At 45.1% G+C, this 27547-nt stretch overlaps 1 protein-coding gene and 1 pseudogene across 2 annotated transcripts in view; one reads left to right on the top strand and one right to left on the bottom strand.

Moving 5' to 3' along the window:
- LOC105489022 (retinoic acid early transcript 1E) overlaps positions 1–13287 on the top strand; it is a 43456-nt gene extending 30169 nt beyond the window's left edge. The window contains exons 1-6 of one of the 2 annotated variants that reach the window (XM_011753584.3): positions 6228–6511; positions 7186–7446; positions 7707–7982; positions 8644–8771; positions 8884–9022; positions 12844–13286. In XM_011753584.3, coding sequence (XP_011751886.3) covers positions 6436–6511; positions 7186–7446; positions 7707–7982; positions 8644–8771; positions 8884–9021 — 879 coding nt within the window. In that variant the 5' untranslated portion in view covers positions 6228–6435 and the 3' untranslated portion in view covers position 9022; positions 12844–13286. Of the gene's footprint in view, positions 1–6227; positions 6512–7185; positions 7447–7706; positions 7983–8643; positions 8772–8883; positions 9023–12843 lie in introns of those variants that run through there. The other variant, XM_071096598.1, reaches the window with a different exon arrangement.
- A 3684-nt stretch (positions 13288–16971) lies between these two features.
- Positions 16972–18946, bottom strand: LOC105489162 (T-complex protein 1 subunit eta pseudogene; annotated as a pseudogene).
- Between the last annotated feature and the right edge of the window lie 8601 nt (positions 18947–27547).

Here is a 27547-nt window from a genome sequence, read left to right as displayed (position 1 = left end):
GCGCAGGGTTCTCTAAGTGTCTATAGTGACTTTGGTTTTACTGAGAGAAAAGGGGCACTTTTGGAGGGTTTGGAGCAGAGGAGGGGTATGAGTGGTGAGGTTCTGAAGGATCACTCTGGCTGCTCTGTAGTCATTTGGGAGGTGGGGACAGGCATGGAGAACCAAGGAGGGCAGGACTGCAATCACCCTGGCCAGGAGGACAGTGGCCTAGAACCAGGGTCAAGTACTAGATGACAGTGTGGTCAAATCATAGATATTTTATTTCTAGTCCAAAGAAGAGATAAGAAAGAGGTCCTGCAAATAGGTGATTTTTTTTTTTTTAATTCTTCACAGCCTTACCACACAACCTCTAAACCTTCAGTAAAGTTGGCTACATTCACAAGTAGCTGGTGTTACTTTGGTGGGCGCTTTGTAAGGAAGCGGGCAGGGTGTCTTTTAAGGAAGACTCAGGAGAAGAGCTGGTCTTCCAGCTGCGGAGGGGAATGGAGTTGCAAGAAGAAAACAGTGAGGTTGAGCGACACACAGTGGGAACAGGAGCTCAGCGGGCAGGAGCTCCAGGCCTCCAGAGTGCAGGACGGTAGTGCCGTGTTCGCACAGAAACCAGGCAACAGAGGGCGCCAGCACCCACCGGACATGAGGTAGGGCCACTGTCACAGCCAGGCCAGGACCTGCAGAGGCCTAAACCCTGAAAAAAGGTGGGGTCCCCCACCTAGGCCTATTAAGGAAAACATATGTGTGCCATTACATGCTGGTCTCCAACAACTGCTAAAATTACATTAAGTCTTTCTAGAATTTCGTGGCTGGGACTTGAGCCTGGTCTTGGTCCATTTACTGATGACGAATCTAGTACTGAACTGGACCCAGTTCCTGACGAGGAGCCCTGTCCTAGAATCACTTACACGTGACAGTTGACAGATGGCCCCACCAGGTTTGCATGCTGGGCGGGTGTTCTGCTAGGCCGGCCTCTCCACGCCCAGGGAGACTGAACTGTTTTCTGCTCCTCAGAGAGTTTGCCCAGAGACTCTGAGGAAGAAAGCAGTCACCTCAGGCCTCTCCATCCTAGAGACGGCAGAAGGACAAACGTCTCCTGCTGGCACAAGGTAGTGGGGTGGAGGGTGGCCGGTGTTCCAAACACCAGTGCAGAGAGAACATGTGCATGTTTGGGAGTGAAGGAGGAAAGCAGGGGCTCGGGTGGTGAGAGAACCAGGGGCAATGAAGTAAAAGTGGGGTTGGGGGAGCTGCTGGGGGTGTGGGGGCGGGGACGCTGGATAAGGCAGGGAGGACAGGGGTGGCTCTGCTGATCCTCTGCCTCCACACCAAACACTCAGGGATCCGTGCCTCCCGCCAGTCTGGAGTCCCAATCGCCCCTCTCTCCAATTTGGGGGACAGGGATTTCTCCTTGCTCTCCTGCCCTAACTCCTTCCTTCCAACTTCTCTTGTCCCATTCTCCCTCAGATCGTCCCCTCCACTTATGCCAAGGCTTCCACAGCCTCGCTCTGCCGGGCCTTGGCATTCCCAGCCTGGGTGTTGAAACAATTGGCCGGGATCTCAAGGCAGCTGGGCAGGGAGAGGATGGTTAGAAGCCCAGGGCACACTGCCACAAAAAGGCTGTGACTCATTTTCAGGGATTGAAAAATGCAGTCCAATTCATTTTAAAATTTTCGTCTCTCTTGGGACTTCAGGCTGAAAGTTCTTTATAGCAACGGGCTTCCGGGGACTACATGTAATTATTGGTTCCTCTTTCCTTATCATCTGCTTCTTACTTCAATTAAAATTCCACTTCAGCCGGGTGTGGTGGCTCACTCCTGTACTCCCAACACTTTGGGAGGCTGAGTAGGGAGGATTGCTTGAGCCCAGAGTTTAAGATCAGCCAAGGCAATGTGATGAGACCTGTCTCTACACCAAAAATTTAAAAATTAGCTGGGTGTGGGGGCTCACACCTGTAGTCCCAGCTATTCTGGAGGCTGAAGTGGGAGGACTGATTGAGCCCGGAAGTTCAAGGATGCAATGAGCCGTGCTCATGCCACTGCACTCCATCTGGGCAACAGAGCAAGACCTGGTCTCAAAAAACAAAACAAACAAAAATCTACTTCATATGTAGCCATCATTTCGGTTTGGAAGCCACTGCCTGAAGCTGACATTTTGCAGTTGGAATATGGCTATTCCTTCCCATCCCCATGTTGGCTCATGCCAAGCTGGGATTCAGGACCACAGAGGGCAACAAAGGTGGAAGGGCCCCCTTCCCATTTCCTTATGTTTTTCCCAGCCTATCTGCAGCTCTTTCTTTTTCTTCAGTGTTAGGTCGGCATCCCAGATGTCAGGACCCAAGTACAGGCCTTCTGTGCTCCTTCCTGTGAGTCATCAGACTTGTAGAAAATATTGGTCCTGCTAAGGAGCTACTCAGTGGTCATATCACACATACGCATGCACATACACACACACATGCACCCATACGCGCGCAGGCACAAACACACACACACACTGTTCTTGGCCCACCCCCGCTGGTGTCCCCACAGCAGCAGCACTAGTAGGTTGGTAGCAGCGAGTCCCTCTCCCCGCACTCTCAGGGCCTGGGTGTGTACAGAACAGGCTCCACTCAGGACAGATTTGAGACCCCTTATCCAGACCAAGAGGCGGAAGTGCACCCTCAAAACTGGGGTGCTTTAACCTTAGCAGCCAGAGAACCAGGTAGGGGATGTGTAAAAAATGTGCATCCCTGGGCCCCTTCAAACCCTTGACCCACTATCCTCTGAGGAGACAACCCCTTATCCCTCCAGCCCCATGGAGAGAGCCCCGCCCAGAGTCCACGGTTACTTTCTTTGAAGTCTGTTCCATCTAGTTAAGAAAGGACAGTGGTTCAGACCCGCTTACCAGTGATCATGAGTCACAGGATGTCACCCTCTGGGTCTGACATGCACTTGAATTAACTGGCATACTGCCCGGCACACAGAGGGAACCCAGATGTGGAATGGATATGGGTGGTGTTACACGCCGCATGTTTGCCTGCCTTCCAAATTCATAAGCAGAAATCCTAATTCTCAAAGGTGATGCTATTTAGGAAGTCATAAGTCATGCGAATGGAGCCCTGTGGGATTAAGAAGTGACAGGAGAGCTTGCTGTCATTCTCTGCTCCCCACTGTGTGAGGATACAACAGGAAGACAGCCATCTGGTGAGGAAGAGAGGGCCCTCGCCAGACACCGGACCTGCCGACACCTTCATCTTGGACTTCCCAGCCTCCAGGACGGTGAGAAATAAATGCTTGGTGTTTTAGCCACGTATTCTGTTGCAGCAACCTGAACTGGCTAAGTCAGTGGGGTCCGATGATGAAATGGGACAGCTGTAAAAGTGAGGTGGAAAGGGGGGCTACAGATACTAAGTTTTATGAGGAAACCTTGTGCTTGAGAAATTTGAAAATGACACAAAATTTTGTTCTAAGACAAATTTTCAGAATTTGAAACTTAGAGCCCCAAGACTTTTCCCAATGATAGACTTGGCTTTCCTTGAGGTCTTGGCCACAGTAGGACTGCTGGAGTCTATTATAAGACCCATCTGGAAGGGCCTCCGCCATTGCTGAGGCCTCAGTAAATGGTTTTAAGGTCACAGTGTAAACAAAACTGCTGGGAAGTTGGAACCGGGTGGAGCCCACTGCAGCTCAGCAAGGCTGCCGTGGCCAGACTGCCAGATTTCTCCTCTCTGGTCAGGGTATCTCTGTAAACAAGGCAGCAGCCCCAATCAGGGGCTTATAGCAGACTTAAACATCCCTGCCTGATGGCCCTGAAGAGAGCAGCAGACCTCGAGCACAGCATTCGAGCTCTGTCTGCTAAGGGTCAGACTGTCTCCTCAAGTGGGTCCCTGACTCCCATATACACTGACTGGGAGACACCTCCCAGTAGGGGCCGACAGACACCTCATACAGGAGAGCTCTGGCTGACATCTGGCAGGTGCCTCTCTGGGTCGAATCTTCCAGAGGAAGGAACAGGCAGCAATCTTTGCTGCTCTGCTGCCTCCGCTGGTGATACCCAGGCAAACAGGGTCGGGAGTGGACCACCAGCAAACTCCAGCAGACTGGCAGCAGAGGGGCCTGCCTGTTAGAAGGAAAAGAAACAAATAGAAAGGATTAGCACATCCTCTGAAAGACTCCATCTGAAGGTCACCAACACCAAAGACCAAAGGTAGATAAATCCACAAAGATGGGGAAAAAACAGTACGAAAAGGCTGAAAATTTCAAAAACAAGAACACCTCTCCTCCTCCAAATGATCACAACTCCTCACCAGCAAGGGAACAAAACTGGACAGAGAATGAGTTTCATGAACTGACAGAAGTAGGCTTCAGAAGGTGAATAATAACAAACAACTCTGAGCTAAAGAAGCATGTTCTAACCCAATGCTAGGAAGATAAGAACCTTGAAAAAAGGTTAGTCGAATTGCTAACTAGAATAACCAGTATAGAGAGGAACATAAGTAACCTGATGGAGCTAAAAAAAAAAAAAAAAAAAAAAAAAAAAACAGCATGAAAATACCATTCAGGACATAGGCATGGGCAGACTTCATGTCTAAAACACCAAAAGCACTAGCAACAAAAGCCAAAATTGACAAATGGGATCTAATTAAACTAAAGAGCTTTTGCACAGCAAAAGAAACTACCATCAGAGTGAACAGACAACCTACAGAATGGGAGAAGATTTTTGCAATCTACCCATCTGACAAAGGGCTAATATCCAGAATCTACAAAGAACTTAACCAAATTTACAAGAAAAAAACAACCCCATCAAAAAATGGACAAAGTATATGAACAGACCCTTCTCAAAAGAAGACATTTATGCAGCCAACGGACATACGAAAAAATGCTCATCATTACTGGTCATTAGAGAAATGCAAATCAAAACCACAATGAGATACCATCTCGCTCCAGTTAGAATGGTGTTCATTAAAAAGTCAGGAAACAGCAGGTGGTGGAGAGGTTGTGGAAAAATAGAAACGCTTTTACACTGTTGGTGGGAGTGTAGATTAGTTCAACCATTGTGGAAGACAGTGTGGCAATTCCTCAAGGATCTAGAACTAGAAATACCATTTGACCCAGCGATCCCATTACTGGATATATACCCAAAGGATTATAAATCATGCTGCTATAAAGACACATGCACACATATGTTTATTGTGGCACTATTCACAATAGCAAAATTTGTCCATCAATGACAGACTGGATTAAGAAAATATGGCACGTATACACCATGGAATACTATGCAGCCATAAAAAGGGACGAGTTCATGTCCTTTGCAGGGACATGGATGAAACTGGAAACCATCATTCTCAGCAAGCTATCACAAAATCAGAAAACCAAACACCGCATGTTCTCACTCATAGGTGGGAGTTTACCAATGAGAACACATGGACACAGGGAGGGGAACATCACACACCAGGGCCTGTCGGGAGGTGGAGGACTAGGAGAGGGATAACATTAAGAGAAATACCTAATGTAGGTGATGGGTTGATGGGTGCAGCAAACCACCAGGGCACGTATATACCTATATAACAAAACTACACATTCTGCACATGTAACCTAAAACTTAAAGTATAATAAAAAAAAAAATTTTTTTTGTAGAGATGGAGTCTTACTATGTTGCCCAGGCTGGTCTTGAACTCCCGGCCTCAAGTGATCCTCCTGCCTCATCCTCCCAAAGTGCTGGAATTATAGGCATGAGCCGTTGCAAGGGCTTGGCCATTTCAGTTTTGTTAATTAGCATCTACAATAGTGCCTGATACATGTAGTAGACACTCCGTAAGTGTTTATTGAGTGACTCAATATGTTTTATTACAATTACACACACACACACACACACACACACACACAACCCATCTGTCACGGTAGACCGCTTGCTGCCTGTTCGCAGCTAGTTTAATGAATATTGGGGTGTGCTTGGTAAGAGAAAATCTCAACCATTTAAGAGAAAAGAGTTTGAATGGGTTAGGGATAGTGAGAGAGGGGAAAATGGAGATGGGAGAAAATACAGGAATGGGGAGGGGGTACCAGGAAGAAAGGGAAAAGCAAAAGAGGCAGGGAGGAGAAGGGAAGAGGAAATTGGAGGAAGGGAGAAGGAACTCACATAACCTCCAACCATCCTGCTCACACCTGAGGGGGTTTTTTTTGCAGGGGCCATGGGGACAGGAGAGGAGAGTTTATTCAAAGTTAATTTTGTTTTTAAATGTCTTCTTTTATTTTTCAATAAATAATTATATTCTGAATACTTGGAAAACACTCCCTTCACAAAATTGTTATTTAATGTGGTCTCTACAGGCCTGCCCTCAGTTGTTCTAGGGTAAAGAATTTGGGCAGTGCCCACACCCACGCTGTTGGACATTTCTTCACCATACCAGTGAGGGTGTATGTGTCCACGCCCAGCTTCCTGCCTGTTACTCTCCACAATGTGCCAAGAATGCCCCTGACTTGTAGCCCTGTGCGCCTTCTTTTGCTTCTACTGTTGCTACTAACAGCCTTGGAGATCATGGTTGGTGAGTGTCCTGAGATCTCAAGACCTGGCTGAGGACAAGAAGGAGGAGGGAGAAAGGTGGGGGATAGGCGACTGGGGTCTCCTGCAGGCTTCAGGCAAGCCAGTACCTGCTCTTAAGGATGATGTGAGGGAGAGGATCCCTAGGATGTTACCCCCAGTTCGTGCGAGACCCCAGCCTGAGGCCCTAGGCCAGGCACGGGCTCACATGTGGCAGTTCTATAATGCTACCCCCCACCTTCTACTCCAGGACTCTTTCCTGAACGCCCGGGACCCCGGAGGAATTCAGCCTGTGTCCCGTGATAAATACCTCTTTTTCCTTTCTATTGAATGTCCTGTGTATTCAGCTAGATTTTAAGTCTCAGGAGGTCACACAGAGGTTTGTCTGTTTTGTGCCTCAGAACTTGGTAGATGTTGCTAAAAGTATTTGTGACATGAATCCTCCTGTTAACACCATTAACACTAAGTACACCCCAAGGGTCCTCGGTACCATCAAGTATCTCACCCCAGACAGTCAGGGGGAGATGGGAGCAGGGATCCGGAAGGTTGAGGGAGTCTGGGATGGAACCGCCCCCTCTGCCAGCCTGGCCTGGTCCAGGGAGTCTTGGGTCACAGACGCGCAGGTTCTAATGGGCCTCTTCCCCTGTCCTGGACCTCACCTGCATCTTTCTCTCACAGGTGCTCACTCTCTTTGCTTCAACTTCACTATAAAATCATGGTCCAGACCTGGACAGCCCTGGTGTGAAGCACAGGTCTTCATGAATAAAAATCTTTTCCTTCAGTACGACAGTGACAGCAACATGGTCAAGCCTCTGGGCCTCCTGGGGAAGAAGGTAAATGCCACCAGCACATGGGGAGAATTGACCCAAACGCTGGGAGAAGTGGGCCAAGACCTCAGGATGCTCCTTCTTGACATCAAACCCCAGATAAAGACCAGTGGTAAGTGTGGAATGGGGTGGGGAAACGGAGGCAGGCAGCAAGAGAGGGGAGGGAAGAGCACAGGTGGGGAGGGGCTTTAGGTGTATTTGTGTATTGATCATTGGCCCAACCATAGAGACACAGGGGACCCAACGGGCGGGAAAGGGCAAGTCCGGGCAGAAAGAGTACAGGACCCTAAATATGCAGAGAAACACTTGACCTATTGGAAGACGATGGACCTCTCAAGAGTGGAGGATGACAGCTTTGTGTCTGGATTGCAGGTCCTTCCACTCTGCAGGTCGAGATGCTTTGTCAGCGTGAAGCAGAACGATGCACTGGTGCGTCCTGGCAGTTCACCATCAATGGAGAGAAATGCCTCCTCTTTGACGCAATGAACATGACCTGGACAGTAATTAATCATGAAGCCCGCAAGATCAAGGAGACATGGAAGAAAGACAGAGGGCTGGAAAAGTATTTCAGGAAGCTGTCAGTGGGAGACTGTGATCACCGGCTCAGGGAATTCTCAGAGCAGTGGGAGGCGATGCCAGAACCGACAGGTAACTGAGCCGGGCGGGAGAATGTGGCAGCTCCCTTTAAAGGTCAAAAGCCTTCCCTGTGTGAGTGTCAGCGTGTGTGCAATAGAAAATTTGATTGACTTCTCCATGGGCTTCCTGTCTGGAGAGTCAGTGATGGCCATAAGGATTTCCCACCATCCTCCCTTTCCCATCCCATTTTCCACTGTTTCTTCCTCAGTGTAGAAACCCCTTCCCATTAACCAATGATCCAGTCACCAATGACCCACCGCTAAATGGTCCCAAGCCTATCTGGGTCATTGCAAACATCCAGGCCTTCTCTTCCTCTATTATAATTACCCTTCCACCGGTTCTAATGCCACTTCTTAGTCATGAAGCCTTCTCCACCTTCCCCACACAGAATTAAGCACCACCCATTGTGTCATCCTCCAAACAGTTCTAACCACAGTAATCATGTGAAATTGTGTGGTAATCAGATGAATATTTGCTACCTCTCTCAGTAGAAATCTGAGCTCCATAAGGACAAGGCACAACCCCATTCATCTTCATGGCCCAGGGTCTGGTAGAGTGGCTGTCACATGAGCCAGTGATTATGTGGGGCACCATGTGTTCCTGGGGAAAGCAAGGGCTGTGGAAAGCATATTTTTAGGTGTGACAGGGCTTGTGCTTTTTTTTTCTTTTTTAGTGTCACCAGTAAATGTTTCGGATGTCCATGGGTCTTCTTCTAGCCTACTATATACATGGATCATCCTGGGGGCGTTCATCTTGTTTGTCTTAATGGGAATTTTCTCATCTATATCAGGTGGCAAAAAGGTGAGTGGCAGGTCTCTGGCCCTTGAAGATGTCTTAGTCTGGTAAGGACTCGAGAGAGGTGAGCCATGGGTCTCACCCAAGTCCCCACTCCCTGATCCATCTCTCTCCACAGAAATGGTGCATTGTCTTGGTCTTGAGTCCCCACACTACACAGCAGGGCTGGCAGCACAAACGTGCAGTGAGCGGAGGGACGAAGCACGCATCTCTTCCTGAGGAGGGGCAAGGTCTAAAATCTGGAATGCCTGCCTGAGGTGTGTCTCTTCGCCATCCGGCCCAGGGGTTCCCCCAGCATTTTGATGGAAAGTTTGTTTGCTGTCTGCGTTTAGCATGATTTATCTCAGCAAGGTTCCATCCCCTTTTCCCATTTGCCCTGAGAAGACTCACTGGTGGTGCTTGTGGCTGCAGCATTTACTTCCGGATAATACACAAGGTTGTGGTATAAGAAATCCTTTCACCACCCTCTAAACATTACATTGCCGAACTATATCCTACATTTTTAGTAGAGATGGGGTTTCTCCATGTTGGTCAGGTTGGTCTTGAACTCCCGACCTCAGGCGATCCGCCCACCTTGGCCTCCCAAAGTGCTGGGATTACAGGGGTGAGCCATCACACCTGGCTGAGAGAACTATTATATGCCAGGTACATTGCCAGACATCTTCTGCTCTTTGGTCCTGTTTCTCTGCCTTTGCTCTGACATGAAGAATTCATTTCTTTCTTCCATTGCTGTCTTTGTCCTCATAGTATCCCCTCCAAATTGACCCAGGCAGACCTCAACATTTTCAAGTATAGCAATTTGGAAAAGTTAAGTAGAGCTCTTTGGTTCAAGTCACAGTTCCTGGGGGATCTCTCTGTGGAGTTCAAAGTTAAGGTTCCCTCTAACGAGAAAAATAGGCTACTCCACCTATGACTCACTGAGAATCAATGTTTCTGATGTAAAACATGATTCTACCCTTGTCATTGCTTAAACGAATACTATGACTCAGATCTGTGTCTGCTTTGCAGGGTCCCTGACATGAAAAGTGAGTTTGCCAAGATCAGTGTCACAACAGGCTTGGCAAGATATGGCTTGAGTCAGTTAAGGGCCACTGGTCCAGAAGGGACTCATGTGGTGGGTGGTGTGATGGCAGCAGGAACCCAGGGAGTGAATATGCTCAAATGGGAAGGGGTCCCACCCACAGAGCTGCAGGCAAAGGGGTCCCACCTTAACCCCTGGTGGAAGGTGACTGAGAAGGACTTAACTGCCCCAACCAAGCAGGCTGGGACTTCAGTGCCATTGACAGTAGTGAAGGGGATTGGTGAGTAGGCAGGGAGGCAGAAGAACAGTTTTAGAAGCTGCGTCTGAACAGTAGGGATTTAAAGGAGGTGGGACCTCCATGGACACCTAGGGGTTCCTGACTCCCAGCCTCATCCTGGCAACTGAGTCTGCTGCTGAAGGGCTTCCTGTCTGGGCAGGAGCAGGTAGAGCTCAAGCACCAGCAGCGGTCAGTGCCACAGCTGAGCTGAACAAAAGTGGGAGGCAGAGCAGGCCCGGGGAAGGGTGTGTTGGAATTCAAGGGGAAAAAAGTATATCTGCCACCCTTTGGGGACAGCCTCCCCCTTGTGTTGCATGGATTTCTCTGTCACAGGGAGAAGCAGCACCCAGGGAAAAAGAGCTCTGTGTGCCCATGACACATTCCTATTTTGTTGTCTCTGGCATTTCTTGGCATTGTTTCTGCTGATGTGACAAAAGAGAGAAAAAGCTGATCAAAGCTAAATGTCAGAGCAAAGGGGTTGACAGGGAGTGTCTTTTCAGATACACAGGGACATTCACCAAGAAGGGCCATTTTTGGATCATAAAATAAATCTTAGCTGGGCACGATAGATCACACCTGTAACCCCAGCACTTTGGGAGGCCAAGACAGGCCGATCATTTGAAGTCAGGAGTTCAAGACCAGCCTGGCCAATATGGCGAAACCCTGTCTCTACTAAAAATACAAAAATTAGCCGGGCATGGGGGCATGGGCCTATAATCCCAGCTACTAGGGAGGCTGAGAGAGGAGAATCACTTGAACTCGGGAGGCGGATTTTGCAGTGAGCTGATATTGCACCATTGCACTCCAGCCTAGGTGACAAAGTGAGATTCCATCTAAACAAACAAACAAACAAACAAACAAATAAATAAATCTCAGCATATGTAAAGGGTTGAAATCATGCAAAGCATCTTGTCTGAGCGCAATGGAAATAAACTAGAAATCAATAGCAGGAAGATATCTGGAAAAATCCTCAAATGTTTGGATATCAAATAATATGCTTCCAAATACTATATATCAAATAAAAAAGTACAAGGAAAACTAGAAAGTATTTTGAAATGAATGAAAATGATAACACAAAATATCAAAATCCATCAGACACAGACAAGAGAACGTTTAGAGGCATCCACACTGAACTTCTGATCTCTAAATCGCCGTGCATCATTACGGCCAAATTTTTTGTTCATGCATCATTACGGCCAAATTTTTTGTTCATGCTCATCTCTCTGCCTGGAATTTTCTTTCCTATCTGACCAAATTCCAGACAGCTATCCAAGTCCAGTTTAACTGTCACCTCCTCTAAGAAGTCACCAATCTTCCTGGATAGAATTAACTACCCCCGCTCATAGCTCAGAAATTCTGACCACAGAAAAATTATCACATTGTTTTATGATTGGGTGTATGTCAGTAAATTGATGAACTCACTTGAGGACATTACTTTTGTAACCTGAGAATCTATTGTGGCTGCTATATAGTAAAAGCTCAGGACATGTAAGGACTTGAGTGGCAGCTGAAGTAAGGGTCATCTCCTGGGTATGGAGCTTGGACAAGAACCTGCACTCTTCTGTTCCATTTTACCTCAACCATCCGTGTCCCCAACCACATCTCCACTATCCTACCTGTACCAAGTGCTAATCCCTTGAATCACCTCAGTGACTATCTTCAGCTCAATCCCAATCACAGGTCAGGAGGGAGGGCATCAGGTATACTGTGAACAAAGCAAAGGATGAGATGGGGCCAACTGGCCTCTGGATTAGGGGCAGGGCTTTTCCTGGTATGAGGACAGGGAGAAACCAGATTGCTAAGTCTCCCCAAGACCCCTGCCAAATCTCACCGTAGAAATAAGATGAGGTGAATTTCACTTCTCGCCTGGGCATTGACGACCTGAGAGGCTTAGCTCTGGGTCAAGTTGAGCCCTCTCTGTCCCTGGCCAACAGGAGAAAGGCAAAGGCTGAACGAGTCTCGGGGACTGTCTCTGCTTTGCAAGTGGGCCCTGAGATTAACAGGGACCTTTCCAAATTAATGCATCCACAGTGGTTTGGCAAAGTCAGGCTTGATTTAAACCAGGGTCACTCTCCAGGGGGTGCCTATGTGGTGGGTGGTCTGATGGACAGAAACACAGAGGGTGGGCAAGACACATGTTGGGTGGGGCAGCAGCTTGATGATCTGACCATGGGAAAGTATATCATATGCCAAAGGATGAGGGGTCTCTAGGTTTAACTCCTAAGAGGAAATAGTTAAGAAGGCTGCCTGGGCTCCAGCAAAGCAGGCTGAAGGCAGGGCCACACAGACAGTGGGAGAGGGGATTGTGAGCAGAAGGGAAGGCCGAAGGTGAAGCCTAGACACTCCGTGAGGACAGCAAGAACTAGAAGATGGGATTCCTTGGACACGTGGGTTTCTGGTTCACCCTGACACAGAAATCCTGGCAAATGGCTTCGTGCCAAGCCCCACCGTCAGTGCTCTGGCCCTGCCGCAGGGATACCCTTGCCCACAGCTGGAAGACTCTTGCCCCCACTGTGGGCTTTCCCACTGTGTTCCCGCTGATACTTTATCTTCCTCGGTTCTGAAGCCCTAAAATCTCTGCTGAGGTCTGGGTCTAACTAATGATGAAGTAAAGGGAAAGCGAACAATCATAAACTAGATGACAGAGAGGCAGGATGGGAACAATAGCAGCTGATCGCTCCCTGAGAGAGAGGTGGGATCTGAGTCCTGACAGATCATGGAGGGCTCAGTCCTGAGCTGATCTGACCAGGGTTCTGCATTCTTTTGTCTCCTTCCTGAAGGCGGAAGATCCACCTGGAGGTGATACCACAGCGGCAGCGCAGAATTGTTCACCCCGGGTCCTCAATCGCTGACAGCCTTGGCTCCCACTGCTCTGTGTTCCCTGAGTCAAGTGGAGTTACAAACCCCCTTCCAAGACCAGATGGCACTGACAGACACGGCTTACTCCTTTGCTGAACCAATTTAATGCATGACCTTCGTAAGTTGCACCCTGTCTCGGCCTCGGTGTTCCATCTCTGGAGTTCCATAACCTCTGAAGTTATGAAGATAATCTGTGCAATAAAGATTCAAGCACTGTCAATTTTGCTGTAATGTGACATATATGTTCCAAAACATTCCCAGCACTGTACAAAACAGTACCATAAAAATCACAAAGTTTGTGGGAAAACAAGGTTAGAGGCACAACACTCAAAAAATTTTTCAAACCAGGCACGGTGGCTCACGCCTGTAATCCCAGCACTTTGGGAGGCTGAGGCGGGCGGATCACGAGACCATCCTGGCTAACATGGTGAAACCCCATCTCTACTAAAAAGTAGAAAAACTTAGCCGGGCATGGTGGTGGGCGCCTGTAGTCCCAGCTACTCGGGAGGCTGAGGCAGGAGGATGGCGTGAACCTGGGAGGTGGAGCTTGCAGTGAGCGAAGATCGCGCCACTGCACTCCAGCCTGGGTGATGAAGCGAGACTCCGTCTCAAAAAAAAAAAACAAAAAAAACATAGGGCTGGGCACAGTGGCTCACATCTATAATCCCAAAACTTTGGGAGGCCTAAGAAGGAAGATCACTTGAGCCCAGGAATCTGAAGCTGCAGTGAGCCATTGCTCGTGAGATTGTGGACCTGTGATCCTACCACCAGCCCACCTGGTTCCAACACCGCCTCCTCTATGTGTGAGAGGGAGAGAAGAAAAGTGAGGGAGAAAAGAAAGGTAAGCAAAGAACAGAGAGGAAAAACTGGAATTAAGAGGAAATTGGGGGAATTAAACAGAGGAGAGGGCATGGATCCAAGGGAGTTGGAAGAGTTGCAGCTTGTGGATTAGTATGCAGTGGAGGAAGAAGGGTTGTTGGAAATCATTTGGGAGGTAGTATAACCAGACATGGATGAGAGTGACACACACGATGAACTAAGGCATCTGGAAGCTGGCTGGGGTGCCTGCCAGCAGGTATTGTGTATTCCTACATAGCTTGGGTCAGCTGGGTGAATGCAGTTTTCTGCATTCACCATTTCTCACAGACTAAGTCACGCATAAGCAAACGTGCATTCACATTACACTGACATTCTTCCCTAATATATCATTTGCATTGGAATAAAGTATGGTTTTCAAACAAGCTGGTATAGCAAAACTGACTGCATAAATTATGTGAACACAATGCAAGTAATTCTTTATTTTATTTTATTTTTTGCAGAGTTTCACTCAACTTCCAGGCTGGAGTGTAGTGGCGCAATCTCTGCTCACTGCAACCTCGATTTCCCAGACTCAAGCGATTCCCCTGCCTCAGCCTCCTGAGTAGCTGGGATTACAGGCATGTGCCACAATGCCCAGCTAATTTTTGTATTTTTAGTCGAGACAGGGTTTCACCATCTTGGCCAGGCTGGTCTCGAACTACAGAACTCAGGTGATCTGCCCTCCTTGGCCTCTCAAAGTGCTGGGATTATAGCATGAGCCACTGAGCCCAGCCACAAGTAGTTCTTTTCTGATAAACACTTTAACACTGAATGCAAAAAAAAAAATTGTGTGTTATTTTTTTTTCTATTTTACTTTAAACTAGACACACCAAACATGTTTCTAAATAAACGTAATATGGAAATCTTTCTTTTTCTCCTCCATTCTCAGTGAGGATATGGTTGTAAATTCTTATTATCTGATAATTTTTATCAGATCTTTACAAATTATAAGCTTACTTGCAACTCTGTTTTCAGACTATCCCTTCTATTATAATCATGAAACTGAATTAAATAGGCAGCTTTTTTTGAGTTTTGTTCTTTTGTTTTTATTTTCATAGTTTTACAAGAATATAATGTACGTAGTCTGTCTTCCATTTTAAACCTAATGTCTTCCTAATTTCTCCTTCATAGTTTCAACAAACATAAAGGTAACAATTCAAAGCACCTGTCGCTTCAACAAGAAGATATTTTATATATTTTAAAAAACAGATAACAATTTTGAAATACTTGCTATAAGAATAAAATTGTATCTAATAAGTAGAACTAAAATTTTGACTGATGTTGCAATAGATTTGGTGGGGGCTTTTTTGTGGGTTTTTCTTTCTTTCTTTCTTTCTTTTTTTTTTGAGACAGTCTTTCTCTGTTGTCCAGGCTGGAGTACAGAGGTGTGAACGCAGCTCACTGCAGCCTTGAACACCTGGGCCAAAACAATCCTCCTGCCTCAGCCTCTCATACTGCTGGGACCACAGGTGTGAGCCATCCCACCCAGCTAATTTTTAGATTTTTTTATAGAGGTGGGCATTTTACTATGTTGCCCAAGCTGGTCTCAAACACCTGGGCTCAAGTGAGCCCCTGCCTCAGCCTCCCAAATTGCTAGGATTGCAGGCATGAGCCTCTGTGCCTGGCCTCTTTTATTATTATTATTATTATTATTATTATTTTGAGACAGAGTTTTACTCTGTCACCCAGGCTGAAGTGCAGTGGCGCAATCTCGCTCAGCTCACTGCAAGCTCCGCCTCCCAGGTTCACGCCATTCTCCTGCCACAGCCTCCTGAGTAGCTGGGACTACAGGCGCCCGCCACTGCGCCCGGCGAGTTTTTGTTTTTTTTTTTTTTTTTAGTAGAAATGGGGTTTCACCCTGTTAGCCAGGATGGTCTCTATCTCCTGACCTCGTGATCCACCCGCCTCGGCCTCCCAAAGTGCTGGGATTACAAGCGTGAGCCACTGCGCCTGGCCTGTTATTGTTATTATTATTTTATTTTTCAAACTAGGAAAAAAGCTATGCAGTAACAGAAAATTCTAGTTATATTTAAAATAGGATTACAAGAGAAACATATGAATGCAATTGTGGTTTTCTCTTTTTTATAATTTTAACATTTTAGATTCCGGGAGTATATGTGCAGTTTGTTACATGGATATATTGTGTGACACTGAGGTTTGCGATGTGAATGATCCCAAGTAGTGAGCAGCAGCGCAGTACTCAATGGCAGTTTTTCAGTCCTCCCCTGTCTCCCCCTCTAATAGTCCCCAGTGTACCCAAAGCTCAGCTCCCACTTAAGAATGAGAACATGTGGTACTTGGTTTTCTGTTCCTATATTAATTCACTTAGGATAATGGCCTCCAGCTGCATCCATGTTGATACAAAGGACACAATTTTGTTCTTTTCTATGGCTGCATAGTATTCCATGGTGTATATGTGCCACATTTCCTTTACCCAATCCACAACTGATGGGCACCTAAGTTGATTCTACATCTGCTATTGTGAATAGTGCCGCAATGAACACCTAAGCATGTGTCTTTTCGCTAGAATGATTTCTTTTCCTTTCGGTATATGCCCAGTAGTGAAATTGCTGGGTCAAATGGCAGTTCTGTTTTAAGCTCTTTGAGAAACCCCTGAACTGCTTTCTGCAGTGGCTAAACTATTTTACATTTTCACCAGCAGCGTAAAGCGTTCCCTTTTCTCTATAGCCTCATCACCCATATGCTATTTTTTGACTTTTCCCCCGCAAAGTCCCAAATTTTATTTAAATAGCCTCCAGTAAGAACAGAGTGGGCCAGTGACTACCCCTTCCTTGTAAAGTCAACTAACCAAACCATGGCCGGGCGCGGTGGCTCAAGCCTGTAATCCCAGCACTTTGGGAGGCCAAGACGGGCGGATCACGAGGTCAGGAGATCGAGACCATCCTGGCTAACATGGTGAAATCCCGTCTCTACTAAAAAAATACAAAAAACCAGCCGGGTGAGTTGGCGGGCGCCTGTAGACCCAGCTACTCGGGAGGCTGAGGCAGGAGAATGGCCTAAACCCGGGAGGCGGAGCTTGCAGTGAGCTGAGATCCGGCTACTGCACTCCAGCCCGGGCGACAGAGCGAGACTCCGTCTCAAAAAAAAAAAAAAAAAACAACCAAACCAAGGAGAGTAAGTGCACCCTGCAGCCAGCCTGCCAGCCAGTCATGTGATAGGCGGGGTGCCTCTCAATGGGAGCAGCCGCGACCACGGCCCCAGCTAGCTGCTGGGGGAGCATCCACAGTCGATCGGGGTTCTTGATGGTTTCATCCACAGACACGATCAGGCACACAGCCTCAGAGGCCACTGCCAGGGCATTGATCCATACCAAAGCTGGCTCCCATGCGAAGGCCTCAAAGTTGTCAGCAATGTCCTCATTGTTGATGTCCACCTCATATCACATGCCCCTGGGTATAGCATGCTTGCAGCTTGTTGAGAATCTTTGTGGCCCCAAGGCCAGCATTGTTGTACAGCTGGAATGAGACAGTCTCCATGGCCTTGGCATATGCACCAATCAACAGCTGTTGCTTTCGTGGAATAGTCCTTGAGGAATCCTGAAGGTACTTGGAGAGCGCCCTCTCAATAGCCCTGCCACCAGCCACCACTGACTCATTCCTGATGGCCCTCCTGATGATCATGATGACATCACGCAGGGACCACTCTGTCTCCTCCATAAACTGCTCACTACCGCCACGGAGGATGAAGGTGGATGTTGTGGCTTTGAGGCAGCCAGTAAAGAAGCTGTACCTCTCACCTTTAATCTGGGTCTCTTCAAACACCTGGCATCGATGCAGCACATCTGCTGAGAGAGCATTCGGACTGATCTGGATTGAGACTTCACAGGCCATCACCATCCTCTTCAGATTATCCTCAGGTACTCGGCCAGCACAGAACATGTCCCTGTCAGCAAAGTACTGGGTGGCCACGTCCCCAGTGGGGAGGTTGGACAAGACAACTTTGGCTCCAGAATGATGGATCCTCTCTAACTTGTCATAAAGAATGTTCTACTCAGCATCAACAATCACCTGATAATCCTCAACTGTGTGGACTTTTATCTCAGCATTATCTTTCTCAGCTTTCAACTCCAGCTCAACATTCAAAAGGGCAATCTAGGGATTTTGGTATTTTTTGGGGGGTTGCATTTCAAACCCAGCATAAGAGAAAGTCTTCTTAAATGCAACACCAGCTGGGCTCCACCCTGTACCTTCTTGATTCCAATCATTTAAATCTGCAGCAAATCATCACACATCATCACTGCATCCACCACCATCTTAGCAAAGAAAGCTTTCTGCTGCGAGATCAGTTGGAGCTCAGAGCGGTCCTGGCACACTACTCCAGCGGCCTCCTCTGCTCCACTTTATCTGCCTTCTTCACAGTCACAGCAATCTCTTTGATCATGTTAACTCCAACTGGGTGACTGTGCAGACAAGCTCGAATGTGAGCTGAGGGTGTAAACCTTCCTTCACCTACAGTTTCACCTGCTTCAGAAACTCTGCAGCCAGCAAGGTCACTGAGGTGGTGTCATCACCGACCTCAGTGTCTTGGGATTTGGCAATGTCCACTAAAGTCTTTGCTGCAGGATGGACAACATGAAGTTTCAGAATTCTGGCCACATCGTTAGAAATTGTTGCTTTGCCTCCGCCATCCACAATAAACTTGTCCATGCCACAGGCACCCAGGGTGGCTCTTACAGCCTTGGCAATCACCTGGCAGGGACTGATACTATTCGCAAGCTGGGAGATGCCTTGGGAGCTATCAGTTCCCTCTTTCAACAGGATAATTAGTGTGGGCATCATTTTGGAAGCTTATTCAGTGGTCCACTACTCTCCTCTCTTCTCTGTGACAGGTCCGCCCAGCAACCCACCAGATTTTTGAATTTTTAATAATCACCATTCTGGCTGCTGTGACATGGTATCTCACTACAGTTTTGATTTGCATTTCTCTGATGATTAGTGATGCTGAGAATTTTTTCACGTTTTTTGGCCACTTTGTATGTCTTCTTTTGAGAAGTGTCTGTTCCTGTTCTTTGCCCACTTTTTCTTTTTTTTCTTTTAATTTTTTTATTATTACACTTTAAGCTCTAGGGTACATGTGCACAATGTGCAGGTTTGTTACATATGTATACATGTGCTATGTTGGTGTGCTGCACCCATCAACTCGTCATTTACATTAGGTATATCTCCTAATGCTATCCCTCCCCTCTCCCCGCTCCCCACAATAGGCCCCGGTGTGCGATGTTCCCCCTGGTGGGTCCAAGTGAGCTCATTGTTCAATTCCCACCTATGAGTGAGAACATGTGTTGTTTGTTTTTCTGTTCTTGCGATAGTTTGCTGAGAATGATGGTTTCCAGCTGCATCCATGTCCCTACAAAGGACACGAACTCATCGTTTTTTATGGCTACATAGTATTCCATGGTGTATATGTGCCACATTTTCTTAATCCAGTCTGTCACTGATGGACATTTGGGTTGGTTTCAAGTCTTTGCTATTGTGAATAGTGCTGCAATAAACATACATGTGCATGTGTCTTTATAGCAGCATGATTTATAATCCTTTGGGTATATACCCAGTAATGGGATAGCTGGGTCAAATGGTATTTCTAGTTCTAGATCCTTGAGGAATCACCACACTGTTTTCCACAATAGTTGAACTAGTTTATAGTCCCACCAACAGTGTAAAAGTGTTCCTATTTCTCCATATTCTCTCCAGCATCTGTTGTTTCCTGATTTTTTAATGATTGCCATTCTAACTGGTGTGAGATGGTATCTCATTGTGATTTTGGTTTGCATTTCTCTGATGCTTTGCCCACTTTTTCATGGGGGTTATTTGGTTTTTGCTTGTTGAATTGTTTAAGTTTCTTACAGATTCTGGATATTAGACCTTTGTTGACTATATAGTTTGCAAATATGTTCTCCCATTCTGTAGGTTGTCTGTTTACTCTGTTGATAGTTTTTTTTTTTTTTTTTTGCCCTGCAGAAGCTCTTTAGTTTAATTAGGTCTCACATTTCAACTTTTGGTTTTGTCGCAATTGCTTTTGAGGACTTGTTATAAATTATTTCCAAAGGTCAATGTCCAGAATGGTATTTCTGAAAATTTCTTCTAGGATTCTTATAGTTTGAGGTCATATATTTAAATCTTCAATCTGGCTGGGTGTGGTGACCCTCGCCTGTAATCCCAGCACTTTGGGAGGCTGAGGCACGTGGATAACCTGAGATCAGGTGTTTGAGATCAGCCTGGGCAACATAGTGAAACCCAGTTTCTATTAAAAATACAAAAATTAGTTGGGTGTGGTGGCAGGCACCTGCATCCCAGCTACTCGAGAGACTGAGGCAGGGGAACCACTTGAACCCAGGAGGCGGAGGTTGCAGTGAGCTGAGATCGTGCCACTGCACTCCAGCCTGGGTGACAAGAGCGAGACTCCTTCTCAAACAATAAAAAATAAGTAAATCTTCAATCCATCTTGAGTTGATTTTTGTATATGGTGAAAGTTAAGGGTCCAGTTTCATTTTCTGCATATAAATAGCCAACTATCCCAGCACCATTTATTGAATAGGGAGTACATTTAAATAGCCAACTATCCCAGCACCATTTATTGAATGGGGAGTACATTTTCCCATTGCTTATTTGTGTCAATTTTATCAAAGATCAGATGGTTGCAGATGCGCAGCTTTATTTCTGGGTTCTCTATTCTGTTCCAGCCATTATCCTAAGTGAATTATGCAGGAGGAGAAAACCAAATACTGCATATTCTCACTATGTACCAGTACCATGCTGTTTTGGTTACTGTAGCCTTATAGGATAGCTTGAAGTCAGGGGATGCTTCTCTTTTTTTTTTGGCTTAGGATTGCTTTGGCTAATGGGGCTGTTTTTCAGTTCCATATGAATTTTAGAATAGTTTTTTTCTAATTATGTGAAAAATAACATTGGAAGTTTGATAGGAATAGCATTGAATCTGTAGATTGCTTCGGGCAGTATGGCCGTTTTAACGGTACTGATTCTTCCAACCTATGAGCATGGAATGTTCTTCCATTTGCTTGTGTCACCTATGATTTCTTTCAGCAGGATTTTGTAGTTATCCCTGTAGAGATCTTTTATCTCCTTCGTTAGATGTACTTCTAGGGGTGTGTGTGTGTGTCTGTGTGTGTCTGTGTGTGTGTGTGTGTTGTAAATGGGATTGCATTCTTGATTTGGCTCTCAGCTTGAACATTATTGGTGTATGGAATAACTATTTTCATACATTGATTTTGTATCCTGAAGCTTTACTGAAATCATTTATCAGTTCTAGGAGCCTTGTGGCAGAGTCTTTAAGGTTTTCTAGTTATTATCATATCGACAGTGAAGAGAGACAGCTTGACTTCTTTTCCTATTTGGATGTCTTTTCTTTGTTTCTCTTGCCTGATTACTCTGGCTAGGACTGCCAGTGCTATGCTCAATAGAAGTGGTGAGAGTGGGCATCCTTGTCTTGTTGCTGTTCTTAAGGGGAATGTTTCCAGCTCTTGCCCATTCAGTATGATGTTGGCTGTGGGCTTGTCATAGACAGCTCTTACTATTTTGAGGTATGCTCCTTCAGTGACTAGTTTGTTGAGAGTTTTTGCCATGAAGGTATTGTAAGCTTTTTGTTTTGGAAGCTTACAATACAAATTGTATTATTGTATTGGAAGCTTTTTCTGCATCTATTGAGATGATCATGTGGTTTTTACTTTTAATTCTGCTTATGTGGTGAATCATATTTATTACTATGCATATGTTAAACCACCTTGCATCCCAGGAATAAAGAAAATAGGCAGCTGTTGTCAGGCAGTGGACAACAGAGAGTGCAAGACTGCTATCCTTGAGAGAAGGGAAATTCCCATGGTGAACCCTACAACTGTCTGCCTGGGGACAGTTCCCCATGGTGCAATGAGCTGAAGTCCAAGCAGAGCACAGGACTCTCACTAGGTGTAGAAGGGAGAGATCAGAGCTTGGGGCAGCTAAAGTGGCTGGAATTTGCAGGACAGGTCACCAAAGAGGGAATTGCCAAGTGGAGAGGAGGAGCAGAAATCTGCGGGGAGAATCCTTAGCCAAGTAGTGCTTGCTCAGAGTGAGACCTCCTAAAGCCTACCAGAGAACCACTGCTATGGGGTTGAAACAGAGATAGTAGAGGCAGAGCAGTGTTGCAGGACACTGGGGGAGGAGAGAGGAGAGATGTTGTTAATACTTTATTAACACCACGAACATCCTAAGGCCATAGCTTAGAAATAAGGGTCACGTCCCAGAGTGAGATCTACCCAACAAAGTTTAAAATCAATCCCTGTCAAGATGAGCAGGGGAGACAGAGTTTTGAGGTTGTATTTAGAAAGTCACAGGAACAGATCTAGCCACAGATCTACCTGACAGAGCATAAAACTAGGCCTTCTAAAGTTCAAGATGGTTAACAGATCATTGAATTGCCTACTGGAACAAAAATCAACACAGTTCAGAGGAAAATAACAGAATCCAGAGTTTCTACAATGTGTCATCAATAATAGCCAAGATAAAATAATGAAAAATCTCTGGATGGTATGGTGGTTTTGAAAAATGGCTGCCAATTCTTTGACACACTTCCCATCAAGAGGCAGAGTCTCTGTCTTTTCCCCTTGACTCTCGATGGGTGCTATAGTCTGGATGTGTCCCCCAAAATTCACATGTCAGAAACTTAATCCCCAGTGCAACAGTGTTGGGATGTGAGGCATTTTGGGAGATGTTTAGTCAGACCACTCAGGCCAATGGTGTGAGAAAGCCAAGCCACATGTTGGTAGTAAAGCCAGTGGGCCTAGATATCAAATCATCCTAACCCCGGCATCAGACACGCTAGTAAAGGAATGTCCATGTAATTCCACCAAGAATCGAGTCACCACTTTTGGGTCTTCCCAGCCACGGAACAGAGACAAATAATACTTATTGTGCCCTCTCCAAATTTCCTGACCCACAGAATCTATGAGAACCCACAAAACGGTTGTTGTTTTAAACCATTAAGCTTTGGAGTAGTTGTTTAGTTTTGTTTTCTTTTACAAAGCAAAAATAATCAGTGCAACCTACAAAGTAGCAGGAAAATGTTACTCAAGAAAAAAGGCAGTCAATAAAAACAAACTGAATGAATCCAGATGTTGAATTTAGCAGACAAAGCTTTACTATGTACACAGTCATTCATGTCATCTGAAAAGAGAAACAGTTTTATGTCTTTGTCTCTAGTCCTCTCCAGTGTCTGGTCCCTACCCCTTTCCTATCACCTATTCAATCAGAAATACTGTCAGCTTCCAGTATTTTATAGGTGCCATGGAAACTTAGGTGCTTGGGCATTGAGTATTTCTTTTTTGGCAAAGGGAATGATCTTCAGACTAACCAGAGAGAACAAACACTAGTTAGGGGAGGAATGACCGTCAGGGAGTCCTAACTGCTCTCGGTGAGCCCAGGTTTCCTAATCTACATGAATGACAGCCCCAGATACCAATTTGCAAATGAGAGGACTGGACCATTGTTTGTGACCTTTGAGAGATGATGGACATTATCAAAGGTGTTTAGACTATAGAAATGGGCAAAAGTTATTCCAAACGTCAAGAGGGGAGTATAGTTTATTTTGCAAAGACTATACCAGTCCGCTATCAATCCTGTACAAAATTCTAGCAACAGTTTTTGAGGGCCTATTTGGAAAATTCTGACAAAAAAAAAAAAAAAAAAAAACCCTCATCAGAACCTTAAATTGCTTACTAAATTCCCCAGTATATTTTTATTTTTTAATTGCTGTTATAAATTGGCAAGTATGAGAACACAATAGCCTCAACTCCAAGATTTTTGACAATTTTGCACATGTTTATGGAGAAGATGGAAATATATGGGCTGGATAAGGGCAACTGGGTGGATAAATAAACTAATAATCGCCAGGCACGGTGGCTCATGCCTGTAATCCCAGCACTTTGGGAGGTCAAAACGGGTGGATCACCTGAGGTTGGGAGTTTGAGACTAGCCTGACCAACATGGAGTAGCCTGTCTCTACTAAAAATACAAAATTAGCCAGGCATGGTGGCACATGCCTGTAATCCCAGCTACTTGGGGGAGGCTAAGGCAGGAGAATCGCTTGAACCCGGGAGGCAGAGGTTGCTGTGAGATGAGATTACGCCATTGCACTCCAGCCTAGGTAACAAGAGCGAAACTCCATCTCAAAAAAAAAAAAATTAAATTAAAAATAAAATAACCTAATAATCATAGTCAGAGGATTCAAATTAACGAATTGATATCAATGTTGGCATAAGTTTTTAATGAAGTGTCTCAAGGCTCTCCCCTTGGCCTTCTCATAGTCCATATTTTACATAGATTTCTTGGATGAAGACATAGAAGGCAGGATCATCAGTTTATAGAGGATACAAAGCCAGGTGAGCAAAAAGTATCTTGAGACAAACAAAATGGAACCACAACATGCGAACACTTATGTGATGCAGTAAAAGATGGATGTTGCTATTGTCTGGATGTGTTCTCTCTAAAATTCAGGTGTTACCAATGTGACAGTGTTAAGAGGTGGGCCTTTAAGAGTTGATTAGGTCATGAGGGTTCCTCCTTCCTTGATAGGATTACTACTCTTATAAAAGAGGTTTCACGTACCATTTGGCTAGCTTGCCCTTCTGCCTTCCACCATGTGGGCGTGCAGCAAGAAGGCGGTCACTAGACACCAAATGCCAGTGCCTTGATCTTAAACTTCTCAGTTTCCAGAACTGTGAGAAAATAAATTTATGGTATTTATAAATGACCCAATCTCAGGTATTTGTTATAGCAGCACAAAACAGACTAAGACAGGCGTTTATGGCAATAAATGCCTAGATTAAAAAAGATTCAGCAGAATATTAAGTCTAATAATTAAATACTAAAAAAAGAAAAAAAGGAAGATCTCAAATAATGTAACTTTAAACCCCAAGGAACTAGAAAAAAAAAAAGCAAACTAAGCCCAAAGTCAGCAAAAGGAAGGAAATAATAAAAATTAAAGCAGAAATCAATGAATTTGAGACTAGAAAAACAATAGAAGAGATAAACAAAACAAAGAGTTGGTTTTTTGAAAGATAAAATTGACAAACCTAGACTAGATTAATGAAAAAAAAACAGGCCGGGTGCGGTGGCTCAAGCCTGTAATCCCAGCACTTTGGGAGGCCGAGACGGGTGGATCACGAGGTCGGGAGATCGAGACCATCCTGGCTAACATGGTGAAACCCCGTCTCTACTAAAAAATACAAAAAACTAGCCGGGCGAGGTGGCGGGCGCCTGTAGTCCCAGCTACTCCGGAGGCTGAGGCAGGAGAATGGCGTAAACCCGGGAGGCGGAGCTTGCAGTGAGCTGAGATCCGGCCACTGCACTCCAGCCTGGGCGGCAGAGCGAGACTCCGTCTCAAAAAAAAAAAAACAAAAAAAAAAAAACAGAGAAGACTCAAATGATTAAAGTTATAAATGAAATAAAATTATGAATGAAAGAAAGACATTACAATTGATATCACAGAAGGACAAGATCATAAAAGACTACTATAAACAATTGTGTACCCACAAATTGGATAACCTAGAATAAATGGATAAATTGCTAGAAACATAACCTATCAAGACTGCATCATAAAGATAGAAAATCAGAATAGAACATTAGTAAGTAAGGAGATTGCATCAACAATCAAAAATCTCCTCATGAAGAAAAGGCCATGCTCAGATAGCTTCATGAGTAAATTCTACATGACATTTAAAGAAGAAATAACATCTATTTTTCTCAAACTCTTCCAAAAAAATTGAAGGGCAGACAGCACTTCCAAACTCCTTTTACAAGGCCAGCATTACCCTCACACCAAAGCCAGATAAGAAGAATATAGGAAAAGAAAATTACAGGCCAATATCCCCAGTAATCACAGATGCAAACATTCTCAACAAAATACCAACAAACTGAATTCAACAGCACATTAAAAAGATCATACACCATGATCAAGTGGGATTTATCCCTGGGATGCAAGGATGGTTCAACATGCAAAGCAATAAATGTGACATACCATATAAACATAATGAAGGATAAAAATTATACGATCATCTCAACAGACACAGAAAAAGCATTTGACAAAATTTAGCATCCTTTTATAATAAAAACTCTCAAAAAATTAGATATAGAAGGAATGTATCTCAACATAATAAAGACTGTATACAACAAGCCCACAGCTAACATCATACTCAAAAAGCTGAAAGCTTTCCCCCCAAAATCAGGAAAAAGACAAGAATGCCCACTCTTAGTACTTCTATTCAAGGAAGTATTACAAGTCCTAGCCAGAGCAATTAGGCAAGAGAAGAAAATATTCAGATGAGAAAGGAAGAAGTTAAATTGTCTCTTTGTATATGACATGATCTTATATATAGAAAACTCTAAAAACTACTCCCCCAAATCATTAGAACTAATAAATAAATTCAGTAGGCCAGGCATGGTGGCTCACAACTGTAATCCCAGTACTTTGGAGGGCTGAGGCAGGAGGATTGCTTCAGGCTAGAAGTTTGAGATCAGCCTGGGCAACAAGTGAGACCCTCATTCTCAGGAGGCTAAAAATGGGAGGATCACTTGAGCCCAGAAAGTCAAGGCTGCAGTGAGCCATGATTGTACCACCGCACTCCAGCCTGGGTGACAGAGTGACCCTGTCTCAAAAATAAATAAGTTAAGTTAATTAATACAGCAAAGTTGTAGAATACAAAATCAACATACAAAAATCAGTTGGATTTCAATACACTAACAATATATTATCTAGGCCGGGCGCGGTGGCTCAAGCCTGTAATCCCAGCACTTTGGGAGGCCGAGACGGGCGGATCACGAGGTCAGGAGATCGAGACCATCCTGGCTAACACAATGAAACCCCGTCTCCACTAAAAATACAAAAAAATTAGCCGGGCGTAGTGTCGGCGCCTGTAGTCCCAGCTACTCGGGAGGCTGAGGCAGGAGAATGGCGGGAACCCGGGAGGCGGAGCTTGCAGTGAGCTGAGATCGCACCACTGCACTCCAGCCTGGGCGACAGAGCGAGACTCCGCCTCAAAAAAAAAAACAAAAAACAATATATTATCTAAAAAATAAATTAAGACACATTTGTAATTGCATCAAAAAGCAAACAATACTTAGGAATAAATTTAACCAAGGAAGTAAAAGGTCTGTACACTGAAAAATACAGACATTGATGAAAGAAATTAAAGTAGACACAAATAAAAGGAAAGATATCCTGTGTTCATGGATTGGAAGAATTAATATTTTTACAATGTCCATACTACACAAAATGTTTTACAGGTTCAATACAATCCCTCTCAAAATTCCAATGATATTTTTCACAGAAATAGAAAATACAATCGTAAAATTCAAATGGAACCACAAGGCTGGGCACAGTAGCTCATCCCAGCACTTTGGGAGGCCGAGGTGGGCTGGTCACCTGAGGTCAGGAGTTCAAGACCAGCCTGGCCAACATGGTGAAACCCTGTCTTTACTAAAATACAAAAATTAGCCAGGTGTGGTGGTGCACGCCTGTAGTCCCAGATACTCAGGAGGCTGAGGGAGGAGGATCACTTGAACCCAGGAGGCAGAGGTTGCAATGACCTGAGATTACACCATGAACTCCAGCCTAGGTGATACAGTGCGAGTCCATCTCAAAAAAAAAAAAAAAAAAAAAAAAAGGAACCACAAAAGAACTCAAATAGCCAAAGCAATTTGAGAAAGAAGAATAAAACTGGAGACATCACAATTCTTGATTTCAAATTATATTACAAAA

The sequence above is a fragment of the Macaca nemestrina genome, chromosome 5 (genome assembly GCF_043159975.1).
Source record: "Macaca nemestrina isolate mMacNem1 chromosome 5, mMacNem.hap1, whole genome shotgun sequence".
NCBI lineage: Eukaryota > Metazoa > Chordata > Mammalia > Primates > Cercopithecidae > Macaca > Macaca nemestrina.
This window is presented reverse-complemented; position numbering and strand designations above follow the sequence as displayed.